General features: G+C 47.0%; 1 protein-coding gene across 2 annotated transcripts in view; it reads left to right on the top strand.

Moving 5' to 3' along the window:
* The window catches only part of NKAIN1 (sodium/potassium transporting ATPase interacting 1), a 119,699-nt gene extending 107,734 nt beyond the window's left edge, over window positions 1-11,965 (top strand). The window contains exons 2-7 of one of the 2 annotated variants that reach the window (XM_051987981.1): window positions 1,047-1,184; window positions 2,251-2,331; window positions 5,018-5,182; window positions 9,670-9,730; window positions 10,197-10,278; window positions 11,589-11,965. In XM_051987981.1, the coding sequence (XP_051843941.1) occupies window positions 1,047-1,184; window positions 2,251-2,331; window positions 5,018-5,182; window positions 9,670-9,730; window positions 10,197-10,278; window positions 11,589-11,598 (537 nt within the window). In that variant the 3' untranslated portion in view covers window positions 11,599-11,965. Of the gene's footprint in view, window positions 1-1,046; window positions 1,185-2,250; window positions 2,332-5,017; window positions 5,216-9,669; window positions 9,731-10,196; window positions 10,279-11,588 lie in introns of both variants that reach the window. The other variant, XM_051987979.1, reaches the window with a different exon arrangement.
* Window positions 11,966-12,407: the final 442 nt, after the last annotated feature.

Here is a 12,407-nt window from a genome sequence, read left to right on the forward strand (position 1 = left end):
TTAAATGCCAAATTGAGGTTTTCCTATTTGATTCTGGAGATAATAGGGAGCCACTGGAGTTTATTGAGTGAAGGTTACAGGGAAGTAAAAGAAATGTATGTGGATCTACTTAATTTTAGTAAAAATCACTTTGACAGCTGTGTGAGGTATTTATTGGAGTGAAAGAGTGCATAGATTAGAAAGTATAAAAAGTACTATAGTAATAGTCGAGGCAAGACTACTTGATGGGAAGTAGTAATGAGGGGCTAAACCAAGGTGTGACATGTGTGAAGAGTGAAAAAAGCATATTTACAAGAAATATTGTAAGTGTAGAAAGGACAAGATTTGGTAATTGATTGGATAAGTGGAGTGAGAGTGAGGAATCAATGAAAACACAGAGCTTATAAATCTAATAGACTGGGAGGATGGTGGTTAACCTTTTTGGTACTAAGAAAGTTTGGAAGATGGGGGTGCTTGAGTGGAGTAGGGGACCTGGGGAGGGGAAGATAACGAGTTCTGTTTTGGAAGCAAGTTTGAGAAATGCCTCTGGGATACCTACTTTGGAACATCCAGTACCTAAGAGAGACTGGGGCTACATGTGCAGGTCTGGGAATCATCTGCATAGAGATGATAAGTAAATCCACGGGAGCTATTTAGATCACCAAGGGAGATAGTATAGTGATAAAAGCAGGCCCAGGAGAAACACTTATGGGACATGAACAGTTAGAGGGCAAACAGGAATGAAAAATCAGCAAAGGAAACCGAGGGAGCTTAGGTAAGAGAGGAGCCAAGAGAGAGCAGCAGCAGGAAAACCCACAGAAGAGAGTGCAATTAAACTGTGTAGGGACTGGTGGTCCTGGAGGTGAGGACAAAGAACAGAGGAAATGAAGGGTGCCAGAAACAGCTAAGAGCACTTTTTAGTAGCCCAGAAAGCTCTGGATCGCTCAGTGGGTGCCAGATTCTGGAAAGCCTTTAATGCCAGACTGAGTAACTTGCATTTCTTTTCTACTAGGAACACAGGAAGGATAACTGGATCCTCAGCCTTTTCTCTCTTTTCTTGTCCTCAGGTAGCAGCCCTGGAGCGACAGGTCTTTGACTTCCTGGGTTACCAGTGGGCTCCCATCCTGGCCAACTTCCTCCACATCATGGCGGTCATCCTGGGCATCTTCGGGACCGTGCAGTACCGATCCAGATATCTCATCATGGTAGGAGTCAGGAGTATCTAGCTTTGAATCTCACCTCAAGCACTTAATAACTGTGTGATCCTGAGCAAGTCTCTCTTCAGGACCCAGTGAAGAAAAGGCAAGGGAAGAAGAGCCCCATGGTAACAAAGTCCAGGAGAAGGAAGAGTTTCATCCACTATGAGAGGGGAAAGTTTAGCCAAATTGGACAATAACAGTACAAACCCAGAGTATCCACAGCTCTGGTGACAGCTCCTAGAATTGTCTGCAGAAAAATGAGGATTTTTCAGGAATAGAAGCCTGGAAAAATCAAATGCATAAAATGGTGTTCTTATATAACAGTATAGTCCAGTGGTGTGCCCCCAGGCCCAATTCAATGTAAGCTTCTTCTCTTCAATAAAACATTAAGCCCCTAAGAGTAGGACTTGGATCTTTTTTCTTTTCTTTTCTTCTTTTCTTTTTTGCACGCCCAGTTTCTAATACAGCATCTGGTTTACAGTAAGCACTTAATAAGTGCTAGTCAAATAAACGAATCAACCCCAGAATTGAATAACCCACTTTGTCCCTCCTGCCATTCACCTCCTTCACTCTCACCTTCTGGCAGAATGTCATTTCCCAAAGGTGGATGTACCTGGGATGTGTATGATCTCAAATTCTGCAGTTTTCCCCAGGAATCATCTAACCCAGACCTTTCTGCTCCAGAACTCATCCCTCCAAACATCGTCCCTTCACTTGGGTGTTATTTATACTATTAATGGATGGCTTTAGTTACAGTGATGTGAATCAGGCCAGAAGTGTTTATAAGCTGATCAAGTCAGAGTTAAGAGGTAAACTGAGAAGCCAGAGCAGCGGGAACTTAGAGGAGAGGCTGGTTTGTGCAGAGGAAACCTTCAGGACCTGGGCTGGGGTTTTCCAGTCAAGCCTGCTCATTCCAGATCCCCCTTACAGATATGCACCAATGGCTTCCTAATATCTTCTGTGCTTCCTGCTCCCCTGTCATGATCTCTGAGGGTCCTCCAAGCTCCTCCTCCCATAGACCCCACTATGAACCGCACTTGCCCAACTGCCTGTCCCTCTGTTCTCTCCCCAGTACGCAGGCTGGCTTGTGCTCTGGGTTGGCTGGAACGCATTCATCATCTGCTTCTACCTGGAAGTTGGGCACTTGTCTCAGGTAAGTGCCCCCTAACTTGGAAACAGCAGTTGGAGAAGCCTTAAACAGGGCCAGCCTGGTCTTCTCTTGCCCATTTCCATCCCAAGCAGCTTCTAACCCAAACTATATCACTGTTCCTGATGGGAAAGAGGGAAGGGAATCAGCATTATATGCACCTACTCTGAGCAAGGCACTGTGCTAAACACTTTACAAAGATATAATTTGCTCTTCCCAATAACCCTGAGAGGTAAGATGCTGTTATTATCCCCATGGTCTGAGAGCTCTTCAGCCTCCTGACCTTCTTATTGCAGTGTTTCCTGTTAGGGCCCACCCCTCAATCTTGTCCTGGGGCTAAGAGCCCAAATATCCCCTAGGGAAGAGCTCTGCCCCTATTACCAGTTAGGATCCCGTGAGCTTGGGCTAGCTACCAAGAAGAGAGGGAGACAGAGAATCAGCCAAGAATGGCTGGCTTCCAAGGTTAAAGGGGGTCTCCTCTGCTGTCTCCTGGGCTATCCTGCTCACAGTTCCTCTTCCACTCCCCATCATGCCTTCAGGACCATGTAACAAACAGCTCCAAGATCATCCCTATCATCCTGAGAAAAAAGTAAAGTACCTATGTAGCCCACCACTTCCCCCTGCTGGTCCCTTGTGAGATTACAAGGATAGTTTAAATCTTGCACTCCTAGGATGGAAGGGCACATACCCTCCTACCTTCTTCTCCAATCCCTGCCTTCTTTCCCCCTCAATTTATGCCCCCCACCCCCATCACCTAGGAGATCGAGGAAGAGATTCTGCTTGCCTCTATTTCCCCTTCTTTAAGTATGTGTAAAGCTGAGTTAGGGTGGGGAAGATAGAAGGATGTCCCCCACAATCCTGGGATACGGGTGCACCCATCCCACGTGGGGCAAGCCTATGCCAGCTTGGTCCCATGGAACCTACCAAACACTTATGTCATCTTAGATAAGTCACTTACTCTCTCTGAGGTTCAATTTTCTCATGGAAAAGACTTCTACTACCTATCCTACAGAGCTGTTGTGAATGAGAGCAAGCAATCAATTCTGGATGAGGGAATAAGGGAGGGAGGGAGGGAATGAGTGAAAGAATGAATGAAAAATCATTATTAAGCATAGTTCCTGCCTACAGGAAGCTTCTGTTCTGCAAAAGGAATAAAACACACACATAGAGATACAAAGGGACAGAATAGATTCAGAATAAATACACAAGAGTTGGCCAGGGGAACATGGATACAATAACAAACTGAGAAATCAGGAAGAAACAACAAGAGCTTAACATCCCAGTGTATTTGGAGCAGTAGGGGGAGAAGGGAGAGATTCCAAAAGGGAAGCAGAGTGTGCTAGATATAACAGACAGCCCACTGTGAAGCTATAAAAGTGGGGAGTAGGATGTAGCTTAAGAGAAACATCAAGCAAGACAGTTATCTATAGCCCAATCAATAAGGATTTATTAAGTACTTAATATAAGCCAGTCACTGCACTAAACCAAGCCTTGGGGAAGCCCAAAGAAAGACCAAAACAGTCCAAGATGCTTACGCTCTAATGAGGAGACATCTAAATAGATATATGCAACGGTTAGGGAATAGGAAAGGCTACCTGACAGAGTGAGGGGAGGGGAGAGAAAAGGGAAAGGAGAGATAAGGGAGGGGGAGGGAGGGGAAGGAAAGAGAGGAGAGATAGAGACATTGAGACAGAAAGAGAGAGACACAGAGAGAGAAAAGATAAAAGAGAGAGAGAGGGAAAGCCTTATGCAGAAGATGACATGACCCAAGTTTTGAAGGAAACCAGAGATTCTAAAGGAAACCTAGAGGGGGGAAAAATGAATGAATGAATGAAGTGCTTCAGTTGCCCAGCACTGTACTAAATGCTTGAGATGCAAATAAGGAAAGTAAAATCAGTCTTAGCCCTCAAAGAACAAATGTTATCGGAGGAGTAATACATAACGGGGCCAGGTGGCAGAGGAAGGGCCTTTGGGTTGCAACAAATTACAGGGATAGACAGAGATAATGTATATTAAATGTATGTAACCTTACATTATTATCCAGACAGTTCTCACTTTACACTTTGGGGCCATTCCACAGACCTATATGTGAAACAATTTTCCCTTAATGCAAATTTGCCCATGGATGTGGGAGTGGGAGGGGAACGGAGGAGGAGGAGGAAGGGGACTATGCTGTGGAGGGCAGGGCCACCACATGATTCCAAATAGATGGGAGCTAAGGATAGACATACGGTGCCCAAGCACAGATGGATAGAAGACAATATATAAGGAGATTGGGTGGAATGGGGAAAAGGTCTTCTCTCTCAGTGTCTGAGGTTTGTTTCATGCTAAGTTCCCAGTCCTGCAGGGGTTCTGTTCCTCTGCTTTCACTTAGAAGGGGATTTAGGGTTTTTTTGAGGGGTGATGGGAAGGCACAGAGCCCCTAGTTTAGAAGCAGGAGTAAAGAGACAGCACGGATTCTTCTCTCTAATGTGGGGTTTCCAAGAAAATGAGAAATTTAGATTGTCTCTAACTCCTATCCTACTGTTCCTAAGTAATGATGGGAAGAAATTAAACAGATTTCCTTTTCCTTTTGCTAGGATAGTTTCAGGTCTCTTCTCTTCCCCCAGGGCCATCTTGACCTAAGTGAGGGGAGTTGGTGGGTACAGGGAGAAGGGAAGAACTTAAACTTCTTGGATGCTGATCCCTGTAGGACCGAGACTTCATCATGACCTTTAACACATCCTTGCATCGCTCCTGGTGGATGGAGAATGGCCCTGGCTGCTTGGTGACACCCGTGTTGAACTCCCGCTTAGCCCTGGAGGACCACCATGTCATCACCGTCACTGGCTGCCTGCTCGACTACCCCTACATTGAGGTGCTCAGCAGCGCCCTTCAGATCTTCTTGGCAGTGAGTTACCTGGCAGCCCCCACAAGCCTTCCCCTCCCCGGTGGTAGACTGCTGTGGTCTAAAAGCTAGAATATTCTGTCTCCTGTCTCAACCTCCTGGGGCAAGACTCCAGTCATTTCTAGGTCTCAGAATAAAATCATGCTGTTCTTCTGCCCCTGCAAGGAGGGCAGCCAGCTAAAAGAAGCCTTAGGGCTTTCCCTTCCAGGTAGGTAGCCTGGTATAATCAAGCAATCAACAAGAATTATTTAAGCATCACCATCTGCCAGGAAGTATACAAGAAGATAGTGATACAAAAACATAAATGAAACAATTCCTACTCCCAAGAACCTTATTAAGGTTCTGTCAGGGAAACAAGATGGGTGTATATAAATTCTTGCAGAAGAAGTAATTTAATAGGTGAAAAAGATGGAACAGGGCTGGGGGATAAGGGAAAGCATTATGAAGAAGGCATGACTTTAGTTATACTCTGAGGAAAGTGAGAGATTCTTTGAGACAGAGTTTAAGAAGGACATGCTTTCCAAGCATGAGAAATGGCTAGTACCCACACAAGGAGAAAGAAGATGAAAAACTGTGTGTGAGGAATAGGAAGAAGTCTAGTTTGATCTAGCTCATAACATACAAGAAAACAGGTATTATATTTAACAAGTATTGAACTACCTGCCATTTAGGGGAAGGGGTGGAGGGAAGGAAGGGAAAAGATGGAACAGAAGGTTTTGCAAGGGTCAGTGTTGAAAAATTACCCATGCATATGTTTTGTAAATAAAAAAGCTATAATAAATCAAATAAATAAATAAACAGGTATTGTAGAATGAGTCTGCAAAGGCATGTTGGAGCCCTATTGAAGGGTTTCAAAAGCCAGAAGGATTTGTTTTCCTAGAAGCAATAAGAAATCACTAGTGTTGGTTGAGTTGGGGTAGAGTGAGGGAATGCAATATGGTCTGATCTGTACTTAGGGAAAACCACTGGGGAAAGCTGAATGGAGGATGGAAAAGTATGAGGCAGGGGGACCAAGAAAGAGGCTGTTTCAATTACTCCAGATGTGGGCTAGAACTAAAGAGGTGACTGTGTGACTAGAAAGAAGAGGTCAGATGTGAGAAGAGTTTTGGAGTGAGAAATGACAAGATTTGGCAACTGAATGAATTTGTGGGATAAGGGAGAGTGAAATAATGTCAAAGTCACACCCTTAAATGGAAGACTAAAATAATGGTGGTCTTTGATAAAAATAGGGAAATTTAGAAAGGAATGGGTTTTGAGGGAAACAAACTGGACATGTTGAGTTTGAGACATTTCTGGGGTATTGAGTTTGAGATATAGATGATAGATAAATAGACAGATAGATAGATAGATAGTAGCTGGATAGCCACTTACAAATATCTCAGTTGATCCTCATAATATTTGTTATTATTATTATTTATTTATCTAGTTCTCCCTTCTAAACTATTATTATTATTATTATTATTTTACAGTTGAAGAAACTAAGGCAAGAAGAATTCATAGAAAGATGATAGATGAATAAAGCATTTATTTAGCACTTACTGTGCTCCAGACACTGTACTAAATGCCGAGGATACAAATGCAAGAAAGGAAATTAGTCCCTGCCCTCGAGGAGCTTATGTTCTAAATGAGGAAGGTAGAAAGAGGAGAGTTGGAAAAGGGTGGGAAGAGAGAATTTGGAAGGCAGCCTGGCATGGAAATGGCATGGGAATTTCAGAGGAGAACTGGAACTGAACAAGATAAGGGCTAGACTGGCCCATCCAGAACAAAAATCACATGAGAATGAGGCAGTTAGTGACGCTGGACTGAAACTCAGAGGGAGAAGGTAGAACTAGATAAATAAATCTGTGAGTCATCTACATAGAACAAATTATTTTTTAAAATTTATTTTTAACAATTAAAAAAGTAATTACAAATTCTCTTTCCCTTCATCTCTTCCCCCATCCATTGAAGGTAGGCAACATGATATCAATTCTACATGGGAAATCATGCCAAATATATTTCCATATTAGTCATGTTGCCAAAAAAAAGGCAAGAAAATAAAGTGAAAAGTATATTTCAATATGTACTCAATTCATCAGTTTTATGTCTGGAGGAAGATAGTATATTTCATCATGAATCCTTCAGAATTGTTTTGGATCATTGTATTGTTCAGAGTGAGCTAATAAATTAATTCAATGAAAATCACACTTATTTTGGTCTCAAGAAACCTTTAATCCCAATGCTGACCCTGGCTTTCTCTGTGACCTTGGACAAGAAGATGCTTCATTGTTTTTGGCACTCAGGGTCATTGGTCAAATAGAACTAATAATCCCTTTCGTATCTCAGTCATACAGGTTGGTGAGGATTTAATGAAAAGAATGAGGATGAGAGCACCTTTTTCAAGAAGTATATAATAAGGGCAGCCAGTTGATGTAGTGAATAGTTCAAATCTGACTTCAGACACTTAACATTCATTAGTTGTGCGATCCTGGGCATGTTACTTAATCCCAATTGCCTCATGAAAAAAAGGGGAAGATGGATAGTGCCATACTGGTACCCATAAAATGTTCAAAAACCTAGAGGAAGATCTCCTTAGCATATTTGATTGACTTGGAGTCAAAAAACTATCATTTCAAATCCTACTTGCAATATTTAATAATAGGTGACCATAAGCAATTTCTGTGGGCTTCATTTTAATCACCTCATCAATAAGATATGTATAATAATACACGAAGCAAGATGGGCAGCTGCCTCTGACGGTTATAAAGGATAAATCTGACCAATGACCGATCACTCACTTTCTCGGCCCCACTCAAAACTATAATTTATAGAAAAGCTGCTGCTGAATCATTAGAGGATTAATTTAGATAGAACTCACCAAGGAAGGAACAGTCAAAGTCATCTAGCCCTCCTTTATTTTACAGATGAGGAAAACCAGAGTTCAGGAAATTAAGCTCAATTAAATTAAGCTCAACTCACCCTCTCCATCGCCAGAGGGAGATGCCATATGTATAGTGGCTGGCACTGGTGAAATCCCCAGCATGAAACAGCTCTACCAACCAAAGTATATCAGATCATTTGGTGCTGGACGGGACCTAAAAGCTATGTAGAACAAGTGTCCTTTTATAAATGAGCAAGCAGAGAGATTTGGTGACACACAATTTGCTCTGTTAGAGATGATATAGGAGTCCAGGTCTTCCAGACCAAATCAAGAATCTATCTGTTCTCCCATGCTTCCTCTCATGTTTAGCACCCATTTCCCAGGATAGTAGGGAAGGGAGTAGGGGAAGCCCGGTGGAAAGCACACCAGGCTAGGAATCAGGAAGACTTGGAATCCAGCCTCTGATACTTACTAGTTGTGTGACTCTGGGCAAATCATTTAACTCTGTTTGCCCCAGTTTCCTCATTTGTAAAATGAACAGATGAAGGGAATAGTAAACTGTAGAAAACTCCAAAATAAACACAAGATTTTGCAAGGGTTAATGTTGAAAAATTACCCATGCATATGTTTTGAAAATAAAAAGCTTTAATAAAAAAAGAAAAGAAAACTACAAAATAGCCAGAAAGAGTGACACCGTTGAATAACAACTGGGCAGGAGAAAAGCATATACACCACTATGTGCCAGGAGTTATGCTAAAGCATATCTCATTTGATCCTCGCAATGATTTGAGATAGGTGCAGTTATTGTCCCTATTTTACAATTGAGGAAACGGAGGTAGACAAGGTTAAATGACTTGCCCAGGATCACACAGCTAATAAGGCTCTAAGGCTAGATTTGAAGTCACATTTTCCTGACTCTGGTCCCAGCACTCTATCCACTGTGCCACCTGTAATGAGGCTTAAGTGAGAAAGTTTATATAAGGTGCTTTGCCAACCTTTGATGATGATTTTTTGGCAGAAACTGTGATTTTGCTGGTAAGATCACACCTACAAAATTGAATTCCAGTTCTGTAGTTTACAGTCTTGGAATAAACCTAAGATTTCCTCCTATGATTACTATGATTGTCCTTTGTGCAAGATCTCTGGGAGAGCATGGTTGAGTCCTGAAGGAGGAGTTACAAGGTGGATTTCATTCAGGACCCTTGGAAAGATTATCCACATTAATGAGCTTACAGCTGGGGCCATCTCTGATGGATGTTTCATTCTGGCTTGGAAGAAATCCTGGGTTCTCAAAGGCTCTGCCAGAAAACCTTAATTCTGGCGGTTGATGTACCAGGCTAAGGAGGCTCTGAGTCCAGACTTACAGTAATGGACTTTATATCTAACAAGTCTCAGCTAAGTCCTGAGAATCAAGAAATTGGCCACAGGATGATGAATTTGTTGGCACTAGCAGCACAGGAGTCCTGGCCTCTACCAAGTTAAGGGGGTGGGTGGGGAATGAGAATCCCTTAACTCTGCTCACACAAAGAGTGGATTGGGGGAAAGCAGGGTTCCCCCACTTCGAGCCACTGACTGCCCATCTTCCATTTCCCTCCAGCTCTTTGGCTTTGTGTACGCCTGCTACGTCAGCAAAGTGTTCCTGGAGGAAGAGGACAGCTGTAAGTAGCAGACCTAGTTTCCTGTACCTGGGGGTGTCCAGCTGGCCTGCTGGTACCCCGTGGGGTTCCTCCAAGCCTGGGCAAAGGAAGCAAAGGAAGACCCTAGCAACCTTGGGACTGACGCAAGGAAGGAGGGAGGGAATCCTGCTTCTATATCCCAGGGTCTCTGCCCAGCTGTGGCCTATATTCTTTGTCTCCCAGAGGAAATGAATCTTCTGGGGCTGAGGAACCCAGCCCTGTAGGCCCAACTCCCAGGCCCTGTCCACCCATCTGGAAACAATCCTCTCCATCCCCCCCATCCTTTGCTCAGACCCCTCAGGGCACTACCTGCCTTTGTACCCCTTCATTTTCCTTGGCCTGCCCCCCCACCCTCCATTATCATTGTAGCTCTTGCCCTGGTCTCCAGTCCTCTTCCGGATCATAGCCTTGCCTCTTCTGAACAGCCCTGATGTCCTTCTCTCAACAGTTGATTTCATTGGAGGATTTGATTCCTATGGTTACCAGGCCCCTCAGAAGACATCACACTTACAGCTGCAGCCTCTGTACACGTAAGTCCTTGGGGTGGTCGAGTAAGGTAGGGGAGGGGGGAACAGGGCACACTTGGAGGTAAGATGGACACAGAGCCGGACCTGGCAGCATGGTACACGGAGAGAGTGTGGGACTGGGCACCAGAGAACCTGAGTTTGAACTCTTCTCTGCTCATTAATACCTTGAGCTAGTGACTTCTCTTTCCTTGGTCTGTTTCTCCCTCTGTAAACTAAGTGGAAATGTAATCACAGGAAGAGAAATAATAACATGAAGGCTTTGGACTGATCAGGGTTCCTAACTTAAGCAAGCCAAGTAAGTCGGTAGATAGAATGCTGGACCTGGAGTTAGGGAGGTCTGCGTACAGATTTGGCCCTCAAACGCTTAGGAGCTGTGTCAGCCTGTCTGACTCAGTTTCCTCATCGGTGCAATGGAGAACATAATTAAGGCCCGTGGCTTTTGTGAGGATAAAATGAGATATTTGCAAAGTGCTTGGCAAACTTTACAATGTTAGTTTGTTTTTTAAAACTACCATTAATATTGATTTCCTTTGATATTCTATTTATTGCTTTTAAAAGCCTGATTCTGAGATTTGTCCAGACAGCCAAAGCCCGGGATCTAACCCATATCAAAGACGGAGAAGCCGAGCCCTGGGCTCCTGTGCTTGCAAAGCCCGTGCCTTGGGGCTCTCTGCGCCAGGAGGGAGCCCCTACCTGACGGCGGAGCTGGGGGCCAGGCGGGGCCGGGCAGGGACTGGCAGACCCCGGGAGGCGGCAGTGGGGAGTCGGGGCTAGGACTAGGACCGGGGCTGGGCACGGGGGCTGGGGGCCAGGCGGGGCCGGGCGGGGACTGGCAGACCCCGGGAGGCGGCGGTGGGGAGTCGGGGCTAGGACTAGGGCCGGGGCTGGGCACTGGGTCTGGGAGCCAGGCGGGGCCGGGGGCCAGGCGGGGCCGGGCGGGGACTGGCAGACCCCGGGAGGCGGCGGTGGGGAGTCGGGGCTAGGACTAGGGCCGGGGCTGGGCACGGGGGCTGGGAGGGCCGGGGCGGGGCCGGGCCGGGACTGGCAGACCCCGGGAGGCGGCGGTGGGGAGTCGGGGCTAGGACTAGGGCCGGGGCTGGGCACGGGGGCTGGGAGGGCCGGGGCGGGGCCGGGCCGGGACTGGCAGACCCCGGAGGCGGCGGTGGGGAGTCGGGGCTAGGACTGGGGCCGGGGCTGGGCACGGGGGCTGGGAGGGCCGGGGCGGGGCGGACGGGGGCGGGACGGCCTGGGCCGCCCCCTGCCAGGGTCCCTGCCCGCTTGCTCTGCAGCCATCTCTCCCCGTTGTCTCCCAGATCGGGGTAGCCCCCGCCCCGGCCCTTCCCGGCGCTGGACACCGGACCCCGCCCTCTGGACTTGACTGTGCCGCCGCGGAGCCGCCTTCCTCTGGTCGCCCGGCCCTCCCGCGGCGCCTCCAGGCCAGCCGCGCTCTCCTCTGGGCCAGGGCCCAGCGCCCACGCTGCGGGGCGGCCACCCACGGAGCTGCGGACAGGAGCGCCCCCTGCCGGCCAGCGAGGACACAGCCCCGACTCGGACCTGTGGGCGGCGCGGGGCACCGGCCCCGGAGCCGGGGCAGGCTCGGGCTTAGCCCCGGGAACCTGGGGGGAGGGAAGGGAAGGGACTCGTGGGATTTGTATGGTTTGGTTTTTTTTAAACTTAGCTCTGGTACTGAGCCTGTACCGCCCTTTTCTGATCCTACCCGCCCCCCTTCCCTTACGTGGCAATTGCGACCCCTTCCACTGAGGAGCCCCTCCCCCCACAGTGGAACCTCCCTCCTTTCCGTGTGGGGTACCCATCTTCCAGGAGGGCAGATTGTCAAAGGGGCCCCAAAGTCAAGCAGTACCGTGTGAAGACTCCCGCTCACTCCCCGCCCAAGAACTCCATCCTCCCTTCTTCCCCTCCAACACGCGCCATCCAGACCTTGGCTCTCCGTGCTCCCCAGTAACCTGGTCCTCCACCCATTCCGAGCCCCATCTACACTGCTTCCCCGCCCCTCCCTCACGCAGCCCCGTCTCTCTTAGCTTTATATCTCCCGTCACCACCACTCAGGTACAGAGCCGCCACCTTCCCCCCAGCACCCCACCCAACCCCTACACTCATACTCTTGACACGCT

This window comes from Antechinus flavipes, chromosome 3, assembly GCF_016432865.1.
Source record: "Antechinus flavipes isolate AdamAnt ecotype Samford, QLD, Australia chromosome 3, AdamAnt_v2, whole genome shotgun sequence".
In the NCBI taxonomy this organism is placed as follows: domain Eukaryota; kingdom Metazoa; phylum Chordata; class Mammalia; order Dasyuromorphia; family Dasyuridae; genus Antechinus; species Antechinus flavipes.